The sequence below is a fragment of the Neofelis nebulosa genome, chromosome 7, assembly GCF_028018385.1.
Source record: "Neofelis nebulosa isolate mNeoNeb1 chromosome 7, mNeoNeb1.pri, whole genome shotgun sequence".
Taxonomy (NCBI): domain Eukaryota; kingdom Metazoa; phylum Chordata; class Mammalia; order Carnivora; family Felidae; genus Neofelis; species Neofelis nebulosa.
The window spans coordinates 111,542,697-111,566,853 of record NC_080788.1 but is presented as its reverse complement, the minus strand read 5'-3'; the positions used below and the strand labels follow the sequence as shown (position 1 = coordinate 111,566,853).

At 43.0% G+C, this 24,157-nt stretch overlaps 1 protein-coding gene across 1 annotated transcript in view; it reads left to right on the top strand.

Annotated features, from left to right (window-relative positions):
• The window catches only part of ESR2 (estrogen receptor 2), a 59,891-nt gene extending 38,099 nt beyond the window's left edge, over positions 1–21,792 (top strand). Inside the window, exons 7-8 of the mRNA XM_058739290.1 lie at positions 13,810–13,990; positions 15,796–21,792. Of these exons, the coding sequence (XP_058595273.1) occupies positions 13,810–13,990; positions 15,796–15,985 (371 nt within the window). The 3' untranslated portion in view covers positions 15,986–21,792. The remainder of the gene's footprint in view (positions 1–13,809; positions 13,991–15,795) is intronic.
• The last annotated feature ends 2,365 nt before the right edge of the window (positions 21,793–24,157 follow it).

Genomic DNA, 24,157 nt, shown 5'->3' with positions numbered 1-24,157 from the left:
GGGCTTTGCTACCTAGATTTTATCCAATCTTACAACTTCATGCTGGAAACAATGGGAATCTCTGGGATCGTTTGATGCCACTTTATTTTAAATCATCCAAAGCAGCAGTTCCTGAAGCCAAAACTCAATGCAGACCCTGTGGCCACCTTCTGGGCACCTGCCCACTCCTTCTGTAACCTACACTTTCCTGCGTGTCTAACACCCCCACGTACTGTTGGCCACTGGCACTAGATCTGATGAGAGGGAAAGGGAGACATACAGAGCAGTGCTTCTTGAGCCTTGGCATGGAGCATGGAGATAGAGGGCTGGATCTGGGCAGGGAGAGTCAGTCCTGAGGGAGGGGAAGGGGGGAAATGAAGAAGGAGATATAGAGACCCCGAAGACAACCTTTATGTACTTCCCAGTTGGGTTTCAATCTGGCCCTACCTGCCTAGCAGGGCATTTCCCCTATACCCAGTGCACTCTCCACCCCAGTTCCAGAAAACAGTTTGTGAATAGAAATGGTCAACTGTTGGACGAATGAAAATTGTAGAGAAAGCCAAAGAAGATCCTAAATGCTCTGGCGCTTCTGGCACCTTCTTGACATTTGTACCATTCACCTTTTACAACATAATACGAGGCTTACATCAGCGATTAAGGTGATGTGTGTATAGAATACGTCCCACTGAGATCTTTGAAATTGATCATGGAAGAAAATGGACTTTTCCTGATCTCTTTGAATCCACCTACAGACCTTACCTCACACGTGTGCTGCGATTTCTGTCTTTGTTGCTTGAAAAGTTCATTCCCATCTTGGCACAGGAGGATTATCAAGTGCTAGATTATGGGGCTTCTCTTACTTTTGGAAATAATTTAGAACTCCTTTCTGTGAAACAAAGTGCTCCTTGCAAAGCCATGTGCTTCTTGTTACACCACTTTGCAGTAGAAAGCCTTCTGTTTGGCAAGGCTTCTTACTGTCAGTTTAGCCTCCGAGACATCATATTGTGTTGTTGTGAAAGCTAGAAGTATCATCTGTGCAAATGGGAAAGACCAAGGCTACAGCGTCCCTCCTGCAGCATCTGACAGAACTGCCATCATAAAATTACAGAGGGTGAGTCAGGCATGTGACGTAATTACCATTTGTGGTGGTAAATTGAGTAGAATTTGTTTACACTGAATCTATATTTAGGAAATCTTCTTTTAACAAAGTTCCTTTCTCCCTTGGTAGTCAAAACAGTTGTCAAATGCATTTAGGAAAACGGGATTCTGTTTCTCCTGGGAAATTTCCGTTGTCAGGAGAGAGGGGTATTTTGTGTGCTAGATTTTAAGCATTTGAAGGTATAGGCTTTTGCTGTTGTTGTTTTGGATTATTTGTAGTGTTACATTAAAAATAGGGACAGAATCTACTTTCCCACCTTAAATTTAAAAAAAAGAAAAACTGGAGAATATACAAAATAGACCTTGGACGTTGGACAACAGACCACACAGGACAGTGATCCCCAAGAGAAGGCACACAAATGAAATGAACTCTTGGATCACCCAGTTTACTATCTAGAGCCAACTACCAGGTTCCATAGGGAGAGGTAACCCAAATAGACACCAGTGGTCTCCCTGCACAGGGAGGACAGAGTCATGAATTTGGGGAGGTCAAGGCAGCTGGGATTTGCAGGGGAGGAGACTACTGGAGAGAAAGAGCTGGGTGCATAGGCTTTGGAGATCTGTAGCGGGTGCCCTTCAAGTTTTCGTCTGAGCATTAACCTCATGCTTATAAGGATACTAACCAAGGACAGGGAAAGAGCCATCAGAAAGGAGCAGACAGAAAATCCCTAGCATTCACACAGGGGCTGGAATAGTTCATGTGCTCACCACCCAGCAGGCAAACACTGTAATATACTGGACATTGGGTGTAGTATCCAAAAAGGTATTGCATTGGTAGTGAGGTGAACTTAGCCCTAGACTTAAAGGCTGCTCTGATCCTACCAAACAAAACTTAAAAGCACACCTGAAGGATGAAATTTATTGTCAAGTAATGTAACTGCATCACAGAACAAAGTTCAAGAATATTTAAAAGAATCCAAGAATATCCAATACCCAACCAGGTAAAGTTCACAATGTCTTATAACCAATCAAAAGTTAGCAAGCATGCAAAGAAGCAGAAAACATGACCTATAATAAGGAGAAAAACCAATAAACTGGAAAAGACCCCAAAATTATACAGATGATAGAATTCGTAGGCAAGAACATTAAAACAATAGTTTAGTAACAATAATTACTATAACTATTTTCCAAACATCTAAGAGGTAGAGGAAAGCATGAGCAGATTTAGAGGAGACATGGAAAATATGAAATACACACAAATTGAATTTCTAAATGTGAAATTTATTGCTATATGGGATTTATATCTGTGTTAGGAAGTGGAAGAGGGACAGTAAAATATCCTGCAGACTGAGAAAGCACTTTGAGACCAAACAAACAATGCAAACCACTCCACACTGTTTATATGGTTTTATTTAAAGATTAAACAAGTTTCTGTCACAATGGTAAATGGGTATATTTGTCAAGAAGACATAAAAATGCTAAACATTTATGCATTAAAAAGAGGATGTCAAAATATCTGAGCAAAATCTGATAGAACTGCAGGGAGAAATGGACAAATCTCTTGTTATAGTTGGAAATTTTAATGTCCCTCTGTTAGTTCTATCAATATAGAACAAGTAGACAGAAAATCAGTAAATATAGAGACTTGAACAATATCGTTAACCAACTTGACCTATTTGACATGTATAGAACCCTCTACCCAACAACAGTAGAAAATATGTTCTTTTCAAGTATTCATGAAATATTTACCAGGATAGACCATATTCTGAGTTATAATACAAATCTCAATATGTTAAAAAGGATTTAAGTCATACAAAGGATTTTCTTTGATAGAGTGAAACTAAATTAGAAACCGCTAATAAAAAGGTCTTGGAAAATTTCCAAACATTTGGAAACCAGATAACATACATCTAAATAACCCATGGATCACAGACAAAAATCAAAAGCAGTACTAGAAAATATTATGAACTAACTTACAATGAAAATACATTGTAGCAGAATTTGTGGGTTGCAGCTAAAGGCATAGTTTGAGGGAGATTTGTAGCACTCGACCCATAGTAAAATAAAAGCAAGGTCTCAGATTAATGACCTTAGCTTCCAACCTTAAGCAACTAGGAAAAGCAAAGCAAATGAAACTCCAAGTAAGCCAAAGAAAACAAATGATAAGGATGAGAGTGGAAATCAATGGGACAGAAAAAAGGAAAGCAATCAATATCAAGGAAACCAAAAGCTGATTTTTTTGAGAACAATAAAATTGTTAAGCCTCTAGGCAGACTGATTAGAATAAAGGAAAGAAGGCACAACTTACCAATATCAGGAGTGAGAGAGGTGACATTATTATTCTGCAGATACTAAAAAGAATAATGAGGTTATATTATGAACAATCTTATGCCAATACATTTGAATACTTAGATGAAATGGAAAAATTCCTTAAAAGACAGAAATTACTCAAGAAGAAATTTTAAATGCTGAGTAGCCATATATTTATTAAGGAAGTTGAATTTGTAGTTAAAAACTTTCCCATAATGAAAACTCCAGGCCCAGATGGCTTTTCTGGGAGAATGCTACCAAGCATTTAAGGAATTAATAATCCCAGATTTGTACATACTTTGTTTTTTGCTTTTTTAATGTTTAATTTTTTTTAATTCCAGTATAGTTAACATACAATATTCTGTTAGTTTCAGGTGTACAATATACTGACTCAGCAATTCTGTACATTACTCAGTGTTCATCACTGACCACTGAGTGAACAAGTGAACTGATGACAAGTGAACTCCTCAGTCCCCATCACCTATTCCTCCACTCACCTCCCCCATGGTAACCATCAGTTTTCTATATTTAAGAGTTGTTTCTTAGTTTCTCTCTCTTTTTCCTTTGTTCATTTGTTTTGTTTCTTAAATTCCATATATAAGTGAAACATATGCTATTCATCTTTCCTGACTGACTTATTTCACTTAGCATTATATTCTCTAGCTCCATTTATGTTATTGCAAATGGCAAGATTTCATTCTTTTTATGGCTGAGTAATATTCCTGTGTGTGTGTGTGTGTGTGTGTGTGTGTGTGTGTGTGCGTGCTTGCGCTTGCGCTTTATCCATTCATCTTTTGATGGACACATGGGCTTCTTCCATAATTTAGCTATTGTAAATACTGCAATAAACATAGGGGTGCATGTATCCCTTTGAATTAGTATTTTTGTATTCTTTGGGTAAATATTCAGTAGTGCAATTACTGGATCATGGGGTGGTTCTATTTTTAACTTTTTCAGGAACCTCCCTATTGTTTTCTACAGTGGCTGCACCAGTTTACATTCTCACCAACAATGCCTAAGGGTTCCTTGTTCTTTACATCCTTGCCAACACCTATTGTTTCTTGTGTTGTTGATTTTAGCCATTCTGGCAGATGTGAGGTAGTATCTCATTGTAGTTTTGATTTGCATTTGCCTGCTGATAAGTGATGATGAGCATCTTTTCACAGTGTCTGTTGGCCATCTATATGTCTTCTTTGGAAAAAATTCTGCTCATGTCTTCTGCCCATTTTTAAATTGGATTGTTTGGTTTTTGCTGTTGAGTTGTTTAAGTTCTTTATAGATTTTGGATATTAACCCTTTGCTGGGTATGTCATTTGCAAATATCTTCTCTCATTCAATGGGTTGCCTTTTTAGTTTTGTTGATTATTTCCTTTGCTGTCAGAGGTTTTTATTTTGATGTAGTCCCAATAGTTTACTTTTACTTTTGTTTCCATTGCTTCAGGAGACATATCTAGAAGGATGTTGCTACAGCCAATGTTAGAAAAATTACTGCCTGTGCTCTCTTCTAGGATTTTTATGGTTTTGTGTCTCACATTTAGGCCTTTAATCCATTTTGAGTTTATTTTTGTGTATGGTATAAGAAAATGGTCCAGTTTCATTCTTTTCCATGTAGTTGTCCAGTTTTCCCAACAATATTTATTGAAGAGAGTATCTTTTTCCCATTGTACATTCATTCCTCCTTTGTCAAAGATTAATTGACCATTTAACTGTGGATTTATTTCTGGGTTTTCTATTCTGTTCCATTGATCTATGTGTCTGTTTTTGTGCTAGTACCATACTGTTTTTGATTATTACAAATTTGTAATATAATGTAAAGTCTGGGATTGTGATACCTCTAGTTTTGTTCTTCTTTTTCTTTTTTTTTAATTTAAAAAAATTTTAATGTTTATTCACTTTTGAGAGACAGAGCATGAGCAGGGGAGGGGCAGTGAGAGAGAGAGAGAGAGAGAGAGAGAGAGGGAGAGAGGGAGACACAGAATCTAAAGCAGGCTCCAGGCTCTGAGCTGTCAGCCCCCTGACGCGGGGCTCGAACCCACAAACTGCGAGATCATGACCCAAGCTGAAGTCGGACACTCAACCGACTGAGCCACCCAGGTGCCCTATGTTCTTCTTTTTCAAGATTGCTTTGGCAGGGCACCTGGGTGGCTCAGTTGGTAAGATCCGACTTTGGCTTAGGTTGGAAAGATAACATGCTAATTGATGTAGATAATACCAAGGGATTGTCCCCCCCAAAAATGGGTTAAGGTTGTAGGATAAAAGGGTAATATATATAAATCAATTGTATTTCTACATAGTAGCAATTAACAAATGATAATTGAAATTAAAATCAATACTATTTATATAGCATTACAAATTATTAAACTTAGGGATAAATTTGACAGAAGGTTTGAGACTGAAAACTCAAAACATTTCTGAGAGAAATTAAATAAATTGTAAATAAATGGAGAGATATGTTAATGGCCTAGCGGATTCAATATTGTTAAGATGTCAGTGCTCCCCTCAAAATCATCTATAGATTCAATTTGGTCCCAATAAAAATCTCAGGAGGCTTTTTTTGGTAGAAATAGACAAACAGATTCTTAAATTTGTAGGGAAATGTAATGAACCTAGAACAGACAAAAGAACTTTGAAAAAGAACTAAGTTGGAAGACTCATACTACTGGACTTCGAGATTTATTCTAAAGCCACAGGAATGAAAACAACATGTATTGACATCAAAATAGATCACTGAAACAGAATAGAGTCCAGAAATAGACCTATACAACAAGCAATTTTTAACAAAGGTGTCAAGGTAAATAGGGAAAGAATGATCTTCCCACTAGATGGTGCTTGAACTAAAATAGGCAAATTTTGAATGGATACCTCATCAAAGAAGATATGCTGCTGGCAAATAATTACATGCAATGGTGCTAAAATTATTCATCAGAGAAATCTAAATTAAAACACAATGAGAAACCACTCCATACCCAGTAGATTGGCTAAAATTAAAGAGACTGACCATATCAAGGGTTTGTGAGAATGTGGAATAATGAGAACTCTCACTGCGCTACTGGGGAGGATATAAATTGGTACAACTACTTTTATTTACTTACTTATTTTGGTGCAGCTGCTCTCGAAACCTGATTGGCATTTTCTTAAATAGTTAAGCATACAAGTACCAGGTTACCCATTCATCCCACTTCTTGGTATTTACCGAAGAGAGTTGAAGGCATATATTCATACAAAAACTTGTATGCAGGGGCGCCTGGGTGGCTTGGTCGGTTAAGCGTCCGACTTCGGCTCAGGTCATGATCTCACGGTCCGTGAGTTTGAGCCCCGCGTCGGGCTCTGTGCTGACAGCTCAGAGCCTGGAGCCTGCTTCCGATTCTGTGTCTCCCTCTCTCTCTGACCCTCCCCCATTCATGCTCTGTCTCTCTCTGTCTCAAAAATAAATAAATGTTAAAAAAAAAATTAAAAAAAAAAAAAAACTTGTATGCAAATGTTTATAGCAACTTTATTTGTAATAACGCTAAACAGGTAACAACCCAAATGGCCACCAACAGATGAAAGGATAAACAAATGTGATATATCCATAGAGTAGAATACTGCTCAGCAGTAAAAAGCATTGAACTAATAGATATATGCAGCATTATGAACCTTAAAATAATGGTGCTGAATGAAAGAAGATAGACAAAAAAGCATACATACTAGAAGACCTCATTTATATAAATTTCAGAAAAAGCAAGCTAATCTATAGTAGCAACAGATCTGTAGTTGCGGGGGGATGGGATGGGGGTTGGGGAAGGTGGAGGGATAGATTACTTAGGGACACAAGGGAACTTTTGAGGGTGATGAATGTGTTCATTATCTTGATTGTGGATTATGCTTTTAATGGTGTGTGTGTGTGTATGTATATATATATATATATGTACATATATCAAGACTAATCAAATTGTACACAGTAAGTATGTGCAGGTTATTGCATATCAGTTATACTTCAACAAATCTGTAAACAATGTAATTAAAACAGAAAAAGAAAGATGAAGAGGGCAAAAATTGTAGCCTGAATGGAAAAGACATACTGCGCAGCAGGGACTGTATCCAGTACAGGAGGGAGACCCTGGGGATGAGGGTCAGGAAAAGAGAAATGGAGTAGGTTTCTTAAAGTCCAAAGGCTGTGGATGTTCTCTGTCCCGTATTGAGAGAGCAGAGTCTCTGAGGGCTGCTATATGTTGCTGTCAGCTTCCCTTGCGTGCTAGGTAAGCATTGGGCTGTCTGGAGGTAGTCTCCTGCGTAAGTGATGAGCTCAAGTTGGGATGACATCATTCAGTCAGGTCTGAATTGGTATCAGCATGCTAGGTGGCCAGGTCAGGGTTTGTTAGTAGTCATATGTATGTATACGTATGTATGTGTTTATATCTGACTTTTTTACAGCCAAGACAGTGTTTTTAACGGAACTATGAGGTATAATTAATATACAATAAACTGTACCTGTTTAAAGCATACAATTTTATGCATTTGGGCAATCATATACGCCCCTGAAAGCGTCACCACAGTTAAGATAGTGAACATATCTATTACACTCAGAAGTTTCCTTGTGCCCCTTCCTAATTTCCCCCTTCTTCATTTCTTCCCCCGTCCAATCCCATGCAACCCCCCAATACAATTTCTGTCACTATAAAACATAGTCAACATAAAATGTCACAGATTAGTTTGCATTTTACAAAATTTTATATAAAATGTATTTTGGGGTGACCAACTATTTAGATTTACCTGAGACTGAGGAGTTTCCTGGGATGCAGGACCCTCAGTCATGCTAACAGGTATGTGATGGCATATATTTGTGGTTTCTTTGTTTTTTTCCTATAACTAATGATGTGAATTTTTTCGTATGCTGCTTTGTGATATCTGTATCTTCTTTGGGGAAGTATTTGTTAAAATAGTCCATTTTTAATGGGATATTTGTTTTCCTTTTTTTTTTTTTTTGAGGTACAGTTGACATACAATATTAGTCTCAAAATTTTTTTAACACTCAGCTTTGAGAGACAGAGCAGAACTGTGAGTGGGGGAGGGGCAGAGAGAGAGGGAGACACAGAATCTGTAGCAGGCTCCAGGCTCTGAGCCGTCAGCACAGAGCCCCACGCAGGGCTTGAACTCATGAACCGTCAAATCATGACCTGAAGTCGGACACTTAACCGACTGAGCCCCCCAAGTGCCCCTGTGTTAGTTTCGGATGTAGGTAGTTATGTTTTAAATAGCTGCATACTTCTGTGTTATTTATCTCTATTTATTTATTTATTTATTTATTTATTTATTTATTTATTTATTTGCTTACTTTCTGGGTTATTTATCTAATAATGGACATAATATAGAATGAATATTAACTTTATTATCCAATTCAATTTCAGTTTAGTAAATGTTTATTTGGTTTCAGGTATGTGCCAATGACTTCTAAATAGTAAAAATGTCAAAGTGAACTAGATACATGCATTTGGTCTAGAATAACGATATACACTGAAACAGGTAATCGGGGGTCTGGTCCTTGCTAGGCTTTAGTAGCAGAAGAGTATCGTCCTTGCTACAGGGAGAGAGATAGAGAAAGGACATCACCATTTTGATTCCTCTCTCAGCACATCCTCTTACACACAACCTAGGATGTGAGGGGCACTTGGCATAACTTTATTATTCTCAGCCTTTGATGCGGCTTCTGAAACTTGGCTTCTAAAATTTGGAGATCACAGAAAACACTGCATTTAACAGCCTGTTACAATGTTTGCTAAAATGCTTTAGAACTCAAAAGTGTTATACAAGTGTTGTAGTTAACATAACAACATATCCAAATTAAGAGTGGTGGGACCAGCCATCTTGTCATCCAGAAACCTGAAGACTGAATACGTTTTCCCCTGGATAGAATCAAGGGTACTGAATGTAGGACATGGAGTCGGATCAGTCTGCAAATAGTCTTTAAAAATATTTAAAATTAGGAAGAGGTCTGTGTTTTTAGATTTTTTTAAATGTTTGTTTTTGAGAGAGAGTGACAGAGCATGAGCAGGGGAGGGGCAGAGAGAGAGGGAGAGAGAGTGACAGAGCATGAGCAGGGGAGGGGCAGAGAGAGAGTGAGCCTCCGAAGCACGCTCCGGGCTCTGAGCTGTCAGCACAGAGCCCACTGTGGGGCTTGAACCCACAAACCATGAGATCATGACCTGAGCTGAAGTCGAATGCTCAACCGACTGAGACACCCAGGAGCCCCTGGAAGAGGTCCATTTGTCCAAGCAGTTTTAAGACTTAAAAAGGATGAAACTTTTTGTTCAATGAAAGAAATAGAGGGTTAGAACCAGGCAGTACTCTTTGCCATTAAGAAGATGATGGAGACAACAACTCAAGCCCTGGTTCACTCTGAGTTTCGGGGAGAGCTCCCGTGAGGCAGGTGGGTGGAAGGCAGAGGCACAAAAGGATACACAGAAGGATGCTGAAGAGGCCAGACGGGGCCTTTTCTATTGACGGACTGTGGGAGCAAAGCATTGTGAACATCAGCCTGCTGGTTTCCTATCACAGGCCTTTCTCAAACACTGGCCTGTTCTCATGGTGCTGGGTAGGAGGTGGTGATAAAGGGATGGGTCATGGCTAGAGCTTCCTTACCTTAAAGCAAAGAGGCAAACACCACATATACCTCCCTAAAGCACATTTTTCCTTTGGCTAGTATTCTGGGATTTTTATTAAACACTTAAGATTTTCTGCTTTATTTGCCTTCAGTCAAGGAGAGCTTATATCTTCATCCTTTGAACGTAGGATGTGGCAGATCTTGGGGAGTCTCCCCGCCCCCCCGCCCCGCCTCAGTGTACTGCTCAGAATGTCATCAGGTAGGTTAGTGAGAGGAATACACAGCTGTTCCCAGGTGATAAAGAGGAGAGGAGATTATATCTTTGTTTTTATTTTACTTTCTTTGGTATGTGTGGGGCATGGTGCCAAGATCTTGTCTTCTTTAGTTTCATGTAAAGTAATTGAACTGTGTTCTAAAATGAATCCTGACGTTTTTTAAATACTTTTTTTAAACAATTTTTTTTTACTAACTGATTTTTTTTACTACTTTTTTTAAAACATTTTTTTTTTTTTACTGTTTATTTTTGAGAGAGAGAGACACACACACACACACACACACACAGAGTGCGAGCGGGCGAGGGGCAGACAGAGAGGGAGATCCAGAATCTGAAGCAGGTTCCAGGCTCTGAGCTGTCAGCACAGAGCCCGACGCGGGGCTCGAACCCACGCACTGTGAGATCATGACCTGAGTCAAAGACGCGCAACTGGCTGAGCCACCCAGGCACCCCAGCTGATGTTTTTACTTTTGGCTGGTAGAAGAGCTTAAGTTTTGTTCCCTTTGTGTCTGGGTGGTGAGCATCCCAGAGGTGAGGGCTTTGTGTCCCGTCTCCTGCCTCTGCCACAGCCTGCCAGTTAGCAATGACTCTGTAAGTACACTCTTGGTGAGCCCCGGGGCGTGTGAATGCCCAAGTGCAGGCTTGGCACTGCTGACCAACGAGGCAGCAAAATGGGTATTTTTCAGCTAAATTCCTTCCCAGGATGATCTTATATAGGTTAATCTTTCTGCATATAAAAACTTTCCCCGTATCCAAAATTGATACAGTCCTCACAAAACCTAACTGACTCCTGTCCCCAAACTCCTTGCTGGTGATGACAGTGATGGCCCGGGAGGAAGCTGCACTGCCCCCACAGCCTCTAGAAGACCCAGGGCTTGCCTTTGGCAACAACTACTCCTTTGTGAAGAGGGATTCACCTACTAGACAATTCACCCATTTAAAGTATACAATTCAGTGGATTTTAGTGTGTCCGTAGACTTATGCACCACCCATCATCACAACCAATTTTAGAACATTTTCATCACCCCAAAAGAAGGCTGTACTCATTAGTCATCCCTCCCTAATTTCTCTTCCACCTTCACTCCTAGGCAGCCACCCCCGTGTATAGATATGCCTGTTCTGGACACGTCCTATAAATGGAACCATACAAATTGTGGTCCTTTGTAACTGGCTTCTTTCACTTGGCATAAGGTTTTCAAGGTTCATCCATGTTGTAGCATGAATGAGTCTTTTGTTCTTTTTTATGGCTGAGTAATACTCCATTGTATGGACACACCCCATTTTGTTTATCCATTTATTAATGGGCACTAGATTTGTTTCCACTTTTAGGCTATCATGAGTAATGGTGCTGTGAATACTAAATGGTGCTATGTATACTTAGCTGAGGAGTTATTTTTATTTTTTCACTTTGTCACTTTGGACCAACACACATCCTTTTAGAATCCTAAAACATATTTCTGACAGCAGAAATCCATGGAGCACACATCCTGTAGAAGAATGGACTGAAGGGTAGTTTAGAGAAAGCACTTGTTAATGCAGCTGGGGTCAATTTTAGGGGAAGTAAGTTTAATGAGATTAATAATTTTCTGTGCGTATCCCTAAAATATGCATTAACCTGCATTTTTATCATTTCAGTTATGATGGTGTGATTGGCTAACCTGATGTAAAAATCTGAACCTATGTACATTCAGCCTAATTCTTCCCTTTATGAGTATTCGTTCCATGCCAGTCTTTGTACTAGGTGATGAGGATATAATGATAAGCAGACAGGGTCTGTGCTCTCAAAGTGCTTATGTCCAGTGTCTCTGAGGGTGGAAGGGTGGCCATGGGTGTGTATAAGGAAATCCAGGATGTGGGACAACACGGTGCTGTCTGCACTGTCAGAACTTCAGAGGAGAACCAGAGTAGACTTAGGGTGGGATAGTAGGGAGGTCAGGAGAGCATCCAGAAGGAAGTTCACAGCCAGGCTGGGATCTAACGGAGGAGTGGATGTCAATAAGCAAAAGAGGGAGGGTGGAGAGGAGGAGAGGGAGAGTGAGCGAGTTCCTAAGCAGAAAGTTGGGCGTGTTCTTTGCATCACCTGCTCTGGAGTTAAAAGGGTTCAAGGTGAGGTGCGGTAGGAGATGAGGGTGAAAAGAGCAGAGAGTGGCCTGGTACCCTTGAAAGCTGCGCCAGATGGTTTGGATTCTGACCCAAGAGCTGGGAAGCCATGAAAGGGAGCCACATGAGCGGGTCTGCATTTTGGTGCCTCGGAAGGGGCACGTTGGGCCAAGGGTGGGACTTGTTTCCCTTGTGGTGTGAGGGCAGGTCACCTGCTGTGGGGTTCAGTCAGAGTTTTGAGGATATGGGGGGATTCAGGAAGCGTCACTGTGGAGAATGAGGTGAGCCTGTGAGTTAGAGAAGCAGTTCTGGGTTACTGTAAAAAGATGAATATTTTAAGCCTACATCGTCAGACATTGTGGAGGGACAGGCCCCAGGGGTGTGGTGAAGCATTACACTTGCATAATTGTGGTTCAAGATGTCCCTTGCCTCCACTGAACTGTGTGGAACTGAGCTACCTTAATTGAACTAAAAATACCAATAAAAAAAAAGAGAACGGAAAGTGCCCAAATTCCATGGATGATGGTGTGCTGGTCCTCATTATCCTTCTAGCACACAGCCGGCAGGTCCCTGGTTGGTTCCACAGAGTTGCCATTTATTCTTACTTTGAAACCGAAAGCCTGGAAGAGAAGCTAATTATTTCCCTGCTTCCAGGGATGCAGGAGGCAGGATTGGTGGTGGGGTGTGGGGGCAAGAGGATTTACCTGAGGCGTTATTTTGCAAATACTGGGAGGCCACAGTATCTCAGATCCTAGAGTCAGAGGGGGATTAAACACCGGGCAGGGTAGGATGAGGTCGGGGGGTGGGGAACAGCCTACTTCGAAGGTGGCTTTGGGGATCTCAGGAGTCATGTGCCTGCAGGCTTTGCTCAATGAGGTGCTCAGGCCGGAAGCACTAGGAAACTGGTCTGGGGTCCAAGAACTAGAGATGGTCTTCCTGCCCCAGCGAGGTGCCACCAGAGGTGTGATGCCAAGGGCCTGGACAGCGGGCCTGCCATGGCTGTCTGCATGTGGTGGACAGGGGAGGCTACGTCGCTGTGGTCATTCGTTTATGTTTGTTAAACTCCCCTTAGATGAGGGGGCCTCCTAGGGGCTGAGAGTAGAATTAATCTCACTCTCTGACCCTCTCTGTATGTAGCTGTTACTACAGCTGAGAAACACCATGTAATGGTTCAGGCCACCAGATAGGTTTACTGCTAGGAAAAGCCACGGTTGTGGGCCACGTGGCATTTTGAGAGACCAGTTAGTCCGCCCGCATTCAGCCAGGCTTGGCGACGGGGCTGGCTCTCAGGGGAAGGACACCACGGGCGGGTGAAGATTTTAAGACTTCACTATACGTGCAGATGCCAGAACAGCCCAGATCAATTTGGCCCCCTTTCTGGAGAACGTAGGCATTCTTAGCTGCTGGATACACGACTTCCATTGCCTCTCCTCAGAGCAATGACTCGTGGCTGTTTTTCTCCGTCCAGGTATGCACCCGTTAGCCGCAGCAAGCCAGGAGGCTGACAGCAGCCGGAAGCTGACTCACTTACTGAACGCCGTGACCGATGCTCTGGTCTGGGTGATTGCCAAGAGCGGGATTCCCTCCCAGCAGCAGCCAGTCCGCCTGGCTAACCTCCTGATGCTCCTTTCTCACGTCAGACACGCCAGGTACAATCCTGGGGTGGGGGTGGGAGGGCAGCTCCACTGAACGTGTGGGGGTGGGGGGGGGTTGCACGCACGTGCTCTGAGAAGGGTGAAGAGCTTTGAGAAAGCGTTTGCAAGTTTGAGAGTAATAAGGTAGAATTTTTACCTCTAAAGGAAAATAACCCCCTGAAAGGGAATGGTGGTGGTGGTGGGGTCCCTTCATCAGTGCATGAGCCTGTGGCCAAAGATTGGCATAGTGGACACTGACTAGATGTCATGTGACCCCTTATAAGATATTTATGGCATCCTTCATCTGTTTTTTAGTTGCCGGGGGTTTGGGCTTGTTCATGGAATTCTGAAAAGGGCAGTGTCTCTCCTAACGTGACGTGCCTCCCCTCCTGCACCACTACTCTGAGGTCATTTTCTTGAGGAGGTTAGATCAACTCCTGAGGCTAGTGATCTGGGGAAGTACTGAAGCAGCAAATGCACTTAGGTTCCTGAGAGGCTCTGGCTCCAATTCATACATAACCTTGGTGTACCTGTGTTTGTGTTTAAAGAGTGGTTCTGTTCTTGTGACAGCATCAGGACGTTAAGAATGAGCCAAAGGGAACTGGCGAGGCCAGCAGGTTTAGGAAGGCAGGGCCGTGAGTGGAGTGGATTCAGGGAACATGAATCATGTGTTCTGACGGCGAGGGGCTCCCCTGGTGTAGGGTGGTAGCTCTGTGCTGGGACAGTGATGCTCAGTGCTACATGGCTCCCGGGATGAGGGTCACCCTGCCCTGGAGCAGGAAGAGGGGAGATGAGGTTGGAAAGTAATTGCTGCCCAAGGAGGACGAAAGTCTAGGGGCTATGGGGAAGGACAGTACTCACCTCAAGGATTATTACAAGGGGGAGGAAATGAAAACAACCTTTGCCTTGCTTCCTCTTGAATGATTATTTACCACCAGGATCATTTTCAGAACAGGTACCATCCGTTCTCATTATTCACAGATTCTGTATTTGCAAAGGTGACTGCGTTTACAAATTTATTTGTAACCCCTGACTCCATACTCTATGCCGTTTTTTGTGCTCACTCAAGGACGTGTGCAGAGTGGCAAAAAATTTGAGTTGCCCACACGTACATACCCAACTGAGGTCAAACAAGGTGACACTTGCATACTTGTTTCGGCCCTCGTACTGTAAAGAAATGTCCTTTACGTGGTCTCTTAAGTGCCATGTTTTTGCGTTTTGTGCTTTTTGTTGGGAGATTTCAGTGTCTAAACGTGGCCCCCAAGCACAGTACTGAAGCACTGTCAGTGTTCCTAAGTGCAAGAAGGCTGTGATGTGCCTTATGGAGAGAATATGCGAGTTAGATCAGCTTTTATTCATGCATGAGCTATGGTACCATAGACTGTGAGTTAAATGTTAATGAAGCGACAAGTTATGTTAAACAAGGTGTCTTTAAACACAAACACAGGTACACCTAGGTTATGTATGAATTGGAGGATGAAAATGTTGTGACCAGAGCCTCTGTATTTTCCCCAGGAGCAGTGTATTTGCCGATTCAGTGTTGGTGGCAACTATATAGAACATAACTGGTATGAAAAATGAGAATTGCACTCCGTGCCAGGTTCTGTCGGGCCACTGCAGGTGGGTGGTGGGACACTGAGGTGCTTGCCCTTCAGTGTAGATGATTGATGGAGCCAGATGGAAGGACCCTACCTAGAGCAAATGGCAAAGGGATTTGGGGTGTGGGGTGGACCGACTTTGTTGGGGAGAGTTGGGGAAGATTTTGAAGTTCCCACAGCTGCCTCACGGGAAGGACTCTCAGCATCTCTTTGTTCCCATAGTAACAAGGGCATGGAACACCTGCTCAACATGAAGTGCAAAAACGTGGTCCCAGTCTACGACCTGCTGCTGGAGATGCTGAATGCCCACACGCTTCGAGGGCACAAGTCCTTGGTCACAGGGTCCGAGTGCAGCCCGGCAGAGGAGAGTAAGAGCAAAGAGGGCTTCCAGAACCTCCAGTCTCCTGAGTGATGCCCATCCTGGGGCGAACAGGCCACAGAGGAGGTCAGAGGCTGAAGTGTGAACCCCAAATGCAAACCGCGAGCTCCATCTGGAAGTGGGCGGGCTTCATCGTCTTTCTCCTGCGTGGTCCCTCATTGGGTCATGGTAGGCTCAGCCATGTGCCGTCCTTCACCTGACCTCTCCACTTCCCAGGAGTCAGGCTGAGAAAGCTAGGGAGCATGTTTGAATGCAGAGTTTACCTCTCGCTTGGCCTCATAGAATCTCAGTGTGGTTCCTTTCTTACTTTCCATCTCCCTTCTGTTCCTCTGGGAAACATCCTGAAGGTTTTGTAATGAATGGTGGAAATCTGACATGGAAGGTTTATAAGGTAGAGAGGGAGAGAATGAGGCACTTTAAAGAAGTGGACTAACCTTTAAAGAAAATTTTTTTTAAATGTTTATTATTATTTTTTTTTTGAGAGAGAGAGACAGTGAGAGCAGGGGAGGGGCAGAGAGAGGGAGACACAGAATCTGAAGCAGGTTCCAGGCTGTGAGCTGTCAGCACAGAGCCCTACGTGGGGCTGGAACTCACAAACCATGAGATCTTGACCTGAGCCGAAGTCGGATGCTTAACCGACTGAGCCACCCAGGTGCCCCAAGAAGTGGACTAACCTTTATTGTGCCACCTAACCTGCCCTTAGATAGGCCTTTGTTTGCCCTCTTCCGGGCTACTTGATTATAGGATTGAAAACCAAACAATGAATGAATGAACTAGTTCCACAAACCTGCCTCACAAATCTGTGAGGACTAAGGCCATGTATCACTATTACCATTGAAGGCCAGAGGGATTGCAACCTGGGGAGCCGGTGGTCAGGCTGGGAAGGGAGCCACGTTCTCCACCCCTGCGCCCCCCCCCACTTGACCTTGCTGCCATCTTCATAGAGGTTCATTCCTCTTGGTTTGCATTCATAGAGCCTGCTAATTATTTGGGGTGCATGTGTGTTTGTGATCACTTTCATGGAGGATTGTAGAGATTTAAATCTAACTGCCCCTGGAATTTTCCTTCCTCAAAACTCTCTTGTCCCAGGTGCCCAGTGTGTGCGGGAGAAAGGCCCAGTGTTTGCAGGAATGGGTTTCTCTTGTGGGTTTGGGTCACAGCCACAGTGCTTCCCTGGGACATCCACAATTGTCACATCAGCCATCCATAGACAGGGACACGTCAGGCTGTGTGTGCAAGGCATGCTGTTCTGTGGAAAGATGAATGGCTACAGACACACCGGTATGTCAGGTTCACGGCCACAGTGTAGATTTGGTGAGCATTACCACCTGAACAACCCTGGTCTGCAAACTCTACTTAAAAAAAAAAAAAAAAAAAAATATATATATATATATATATTTATAGCAAGAATTCTTTTACATCCTACGGCTCTTTTGAACTGTTTTCTTATCAGAACATTTCTATGGTGAGTGTGTGGGGGGGGACTTCGTAAACTATTTCAAGTGGAACATAAATAGGACGAGGTGATAAAGCACCTCTGAAATTACAGTTTTAACTCACTTTTTAACAATGGAAACCTTCAGGAACATGGTGAATGCGTAAAATGAGTTACATCTGTACCTTGAAAGTGAGCAGTTAAATAATGTTCGATTTTTTGATGATGTTTTAAAAAATTACCTTGTGAGAGGAGATTAAACTCATTCTCTTTTCGAAAATAGGTTTACTTTGCTAGCACACTCTGTATTTACTAAATCATTAGGAAAATTAAATTCAATGTTGTAAAGGTTGGTTTCTGCTAGGGAGTCCTTGGATAATTCTTAATTTTGGTGCAGTTTTACTGAAAGTTGAGCAGAGCCGTTTCAGAAACACGTGGACACAGACCTAGAGAACACGCCATTGTCTGTAGTCTAAGGTGGCCTGAAATTATTCCTAGTGGCTCAGTGTTGCAGCCGAGGTGAGATTTGGTATAGATCACATGGACTGCTTTTTACAGGAACTGGGGAACCAGTGTCATCCAGAAGGTCAGTTTTCTTTCTGGGCAGCCTAGAACCCTGCACGTTGAACAGAAGATAGCAGGTTGGGGAAACCGAAGTGGGAGGCAAAGGAGGCAGTCTTGAACAAGTATTTGCTGATGAAGTTCTCTCTCTCTTTTTTCATGTTTGTTTATTTTGTGCATGCGTACGCGAGAGAGAAAGAGCGCACGCGCGCAAGCTGAGGAGGGGCAGAGAGCGAGAGACAGAGGATCTGAAGCAGGCTCCGCGCTGTCGCACAGAGCCCGATGCAGGGCTTGACCTCACGACACTGTGAGATCATGACTTCAGCTGAAGTCAGACGCTTAACTGACTGAGCCACCCAGGTGCCCCTGCTGATGAAATGTTCTTAATTGTACTTACAAAAGAGACTACCAGGTTCAAAAACAAAAACAAAACAGAATGAGGTCCAAGCCACTGCCACAGGAGCATGCAGTGACATTTTTTAGGTTGGATTTTGCTGCCCAAGGTAGAAACCAGATTTGTCTCAGGTGTCTAAGCACCTTTCCGTGCCAAACCCTGTGCTTGCCCGGAGGGTGCATGTGCTTGAGTAAACCCTTCCAGTGCCCACTACTCATCCCCTCATTATTCCCGCATGTTTCTTGAGGCTGCTTGCTTCACTGCATTTAGATTCAGCCACAAGGGGGATGTAACACGTTGGTAATTTCTTCTTAGCTCAGGTTGCCATTCGGGGTGGGGGGGGGTGTGTGTGTGCTGCTGGTACAGGTTAGTCCAGCCTGGGGGGGCCTCTTCCGTGCAAGGCTGTCTCTTAGAACTGGGATCTGGGCCAAGTAGGCAGTTGAGATGACATGGCGTATAGTTGAAAAGAGTTCTTCATTTTGTTTAGAATGTTTTAGGGCCCTTTCCCCCACTGCAGATGGAGTGTTTTGAATCTCTGTGCCCATCTGCTCCAAACGTGTCCTCTAAAGATGACACCAGTGTGCAGTTTTTATGTTGTTGGTAAACTCTCAGTATCCATTTTAAAGATGAATCATTTCTCTTTAATAGTGCTTTCTTTTAAATGTCGTCTTTTTTTGGGGGGTATCCATACCCCTCAAAGTGATCTATAGACAACTTTAAATTCTGCCATAGCTAAGCCAGGATTTTGTTGTTTCCAAGATCAGTTTTCAAAAGGAATTAACTCAGGGAAATAGGACCTGATAAATGTAAACAGGAATTAACTTGAGTATTGGAGGGGGAAAAAAACCCCACCCAGCTACACTTTATGTATTATGGAAAAATGATCTTAGCTTTGCCTCACACTCGTGTGGCAAGATTCTTTTCTTCCATTTTGATCTGCAAGTTATTGTTTAAGAAGCTTATTGGTGGGAGATGAATGAGATTTGGGCTTAATTCCAAAAACACGAGTGTCTCATACAGAATCATATGGCAAATGTTAATGAAATAATTAACATGGAATATTCTTAACACAGGGAACGTTAGAAGAGAGCATTCACTCGGAATCCCGGGAGGGAACTGGCAATTCCTAGAGAGGACGGTGTGGGTGAGCCTGGGGCTGCACAGTGAGTGTGCACACGTTGTCCTTTGTCCCCCACCCTTCCCCCGTCCCCTCTGTGTGGCCTCAGGCCTGTCACATTCATACTGTCTACTGGGACCATTACAGAGGATTTGACCCTAACATCATTTTGAAGAGATTTTTCTTGAACACTTGAGGTGGGAACGGAAGATTGTCAGCCTAATAACAAATCTAGAAGGTCTCAACTGTATTAAAAACAAAACAAGGCAAATCAACAAAAGTTCTGCAGTGAGACAGTCTTTATCTGGATTATTTCACCTGCCGACTCAGCTAGAAGGCAATTATTCTAGAGCTCAGTAAAAAGACATGAGTTACCAGTTCTTGGCAGAGTGACTTATATAATCATATAAGTAAGCTAGGTTGAAGCAAATCTAGAATATTCTAGCATGTGAAAAGTTTGGTTTTTATTTAAATCAGCTAAGGAGCTTGCATATAGGGACACTTTTTCAAATTCAAGGTGCACCTTCAGTATATAGGTCTATTTTGAAACAAAATGTTTTTTTATTGAGTAAGATTTGACCCATTTCTTTAAGCTGCTGAAAGCCTTTTAGAAAACATAATAAAGGTTACGTGAAGGAGATGATAAAAATACATCATTTAGTACCTAAAAATAACATTTGTGGAACACTTACTGTGTGCCACAGTCCTCCATGCCTCATACTTTTGCATTTACTCTTCATAATAATTACCGTTATCCTAATTTTCTGGCTCTGGAAAACAGAGGGTACAAGCAAACTTGCTCAAGGTCACACAGGGCAGTTAGTGACAGAGCTAAACACAAGTAAAGTTCCAAAGCTTAAAGTAATCATGCAGTTTAGTTAAAAACAAAACACACACCAAAAAAACCCCCAAAACACTAAAGAAATATTTTTAGACTGCGGAATCCATTCATCAATTGCGATCTGACACGCATGGCTGCTCTGGTTTAAGTGGGGCCTTCCCAATTTCCGCAATACCCTGTAGGCACAGTGACAGCTTGCAAACTTGACAGAGGTTGAGTCTCATCTTTTATCCACACGTAAAATTAAAGCCCAGAGGGGTAAGCTGACCTGCTCAAAGTCACAAAACTACTTATGGCAAAAGTTGGACAGGAATGGAAGTCTTCTGCCTGCCTGGCCAGCATTGCTCCTGCTGCTTGATGTGAATCTCAGTGTGTAACACACATTAGAGTTAGGGTTGCCTCTGGGCACCTGGGTGGCTCAGTCACGAGCATCTGACTTCAGGTCAGGTCATGATCTCACAGTTCGGGAGCTCATGTCCCACTTCTCTCTCTCTCTCTGTCTTTATGGGATTCTCTCTCTCCTCTCTCTTTCTTCCTGCCCTTGCTCTTGTGCCCTCTCGCTCAAAAAGGAAAAAAAAAAAGAAAAAAAGCTATGGTTGCCTTCTGTTGTATCTTTAGGTTCTCCTACCTTTTTGGCTTAGATGGGGCCTGCACAAAACTTTATACAGGTGGAACAGAAAATGAAGAGTTCTATTGTTCCCTCACCCTGGGCTCCTAAGCCAGTGGGTGGTATTCCTGTCACCTCCTGTCTGCTATTGCTTTCCCCAGATGCACTGGAGTGGAGTACGGGGTTCCTTGGAAATTTACCCCTGTAAAATTCTCACACCTTTTAGGTACTTACTGATGCTTCCCCGTGGAGTTTGGTATACAGTCGTGTGAAACACATGCCGTGTATTCTTTGTAGCTCTCAAAGTTGCTGGAATTTTGGCTCCAGTGACAGCTCGAAGATGTGCATTGTCTCTGCGATATGCAATCTTCTTATAACCCTTTTTGTTGCTTTGGAGTCAAGGATCCTTCTCCCCCCCCCCCCCCCCCCGCCTTTCTTTTATTTTTGGAGTTCCAAGGATCCTATCCACTTGTGAGGCCAGTGGCTGGCTGTTAATGTGTGGGAGGATTTCCTTCATGGGAAGGGCGAAGGCTTGTGAACGCTGGTCCTGAGCAGCTCCTATTAGCACGGTCTCCGCACGTTTGTTCTTCTGCGCTGGGTGTCTAACTGCCCGGACTCTTGGTGCTGTGACTTTGTCATCTGGTGGTCCTGTGTACCTCAGAGCCTGTTGGCTGGCTATAGCTTGTCATTTTTTCAGGTGAATGCTTTGTACCATTAAGCAGCCTTGTACATTTGGGCCTTTTTACAAATGAATGTTGTGTGACAGCAAGTTTTGAGGTCTGCTTTCCGTTCTTCCCATGACTGCTTTTCCCCTTTGCTGTGTCCCCTTAATGTTTATGGAAAGAAGTTTAATGTGACATAAGCTAAATAAAGTGTTTTTCATAATTTTGGCTTTAAAAATGTATTTGTTGGGAATATAAGAACTTTCAATAATTAGGCTTAATTAGTCTGTGTTCCCATATCTGAATTCTATTCTATTTTAGGTTTGCAGCACCCTTTAAGAATTTGATGAAAACCACGGACAGTCTTCCCAGAAAAAGGTACATAAGCAACAAATGCTTGCCTACAATTTCAGGAGGGTTAGAATCTGTCTTAAGCTGTCAAAGACTTAAAAAAAATTTTTTTTTTTAATGTTTGAGAGAGACGGGAGTGCTAGTGGGGGAGGGGCTGAGAGAGAGGGAGACACAGAATCTGAAGCAGGCTCCAGGTTCTGAGCTGTCAGCATAGAGCCCAACGTGGGGTTCGAACCACAAGATTGGACACTTGACTATGCCACCCAGGCGCCCCTGTCAAAGACTTTTTAAACGGCAGCAATTTAATCTTTGGTCAACTAATCTCACCCTGGTGATTTATGACCACAGGCACTGTGTGTTCAAATAAAATGCAGCTCACCCATGTAAGAGTCCTGGTTTGCCTGACATGCAGACTCAAGACTCAAAGACCGTTATTTTGAGAATGGATGTGTACAATTAGGCTTTAAAATGCAGACACTTTTCTTTCACTGGGACTTTGACTTGCTCCAGGGTCAAAGGTTTCTAGAACCATCACTTCCTTTGGACTGGAAGAGAAGGAGGTCAAGATTCTGCAAAACTGGAGCAAGGACCTCCTTCTAACCAACTCAGTGGCTTAGAGAAAAAGTTTGGGTATCATTTTTCCCTTAAATGTCCCTCTGGAATTTTTGTAATCCACGAAAAGAAATGAATTATTTTAAAGCATCAAAAGACTTGGCAGTTAAAAAAAAAAAAGTACAGTGGGGCACGTGGGTGGCTCAGTTGGTTAGGTGCCTGATTCTTGATCTTAGCTCAGGTTTTGATCTCAGGGTCATGAGTTCAAGCCCTACACTGGACTCTTCACTGAGCATGAAGCCTACTTAAAAAAAAATTTTTTTTTTGAAGTGCCCGTTTCTCCCTATCAAACACTTTCGTCAATTGTTAAAGTGGAGACCGGTTTTCTTCCAACTGGTCCCTTAAGTGGCTCGGGAACTGCACATGTCCTGGGGATGTCTCACCTGCAGAAGGGGCCACTGGCGCTGAGAGTTGGGCTTCACCCACAGATAAGCATCCTTGGCTTCCCCTGAGGTCTGTGCTCGGCAGAGAAGGAGAGAGGACACTGACCGAGGTGACCATTAGGTCAGTGGTGTCTCCCGTGTGTCAAGAGCTGCAGGTTAGGAACAGTTAACCCAGGAACTGGTTCAGCGACTTCTAATCCCTGTAACATTTGTTAAAATCTGTTCACTTTGGAGAGAGCTGGGAATAGAAAAATCTGGGTGAAATGATCCTTTCCTTTGTACCCACCTTCCCCACCATGCTGCCCTCATCACTCCCTACAGCACTAGGGGGACACACACTGGGTAATTTCTACATATGCAGGTTGTGGGAGTTTAGATCTCACAAGTTATTCTGTACAAAGTTAAATAATATAAAGCTTGGCTTGGAATTAAAACCAATAAATCCCCCCAAATATATATTTTTTAAAAGTTTATTGGGGCGCCTGGGTGGCTCAGTCAGTTAAGCGTCTGACTTTGCCTCAGGTCATGATCTCCCGGTTTGTGAGTTTGAGCCCCGTTTCCGGCTCTGTGCTGACAGTGTAGCAGGTTTCTTGTACAGAGAGCCCTAACACTGCGGCTTTTCTTTCCAGGAAGCAACTTTATTTGTGCCAGCACGGGCTCAGTTGGGTTCGTACCAAAAAGTGAGCCCGGACGCCCGGGTGGTGTAGCCTTTTATGCATTTTCTGCTTGTCTCCCATATATGGGTAACGTATAGACATACAGTCTGATTGGATGGTCTCATGTTACAGGGTCATGAGGGATGTCACGTACACACGCAGCCAGGTTGCCTTCCCTTATCTTGAGGGTTTGTTTTTTTACCACATTCCTTAGGGAGGGGACTCCACCACTACAGCTTAGAGCCTGGAGCCTGCTTTGGATTCTGTGTTTCCCCCTCTCTCTGCCCCTCCCCCTCCCGCTCTCTTTCTCAAAAATAAAAGTTTATTTACTTTGAGAGAACAAGGTGGGGAGAGGCAGAAGAGGGGGACGGAGGATCTAAAGCAGGCTCTAGGCTGGCAGCAGACAGCCCTATGTGGGGCTTGAACCCACAAGCCCTGAGATCATGACCTGAGCTGAAGTCAGACGCTTAACCGACTGAGCCACCCAGGTGCACCCTCCCCCCAGCAAATATTTTAGAAATAATTTTTGTTCTATAGAAGGTTATGCATAACACTTAACTTGTAATATAATCCAGTGCAACAAAAG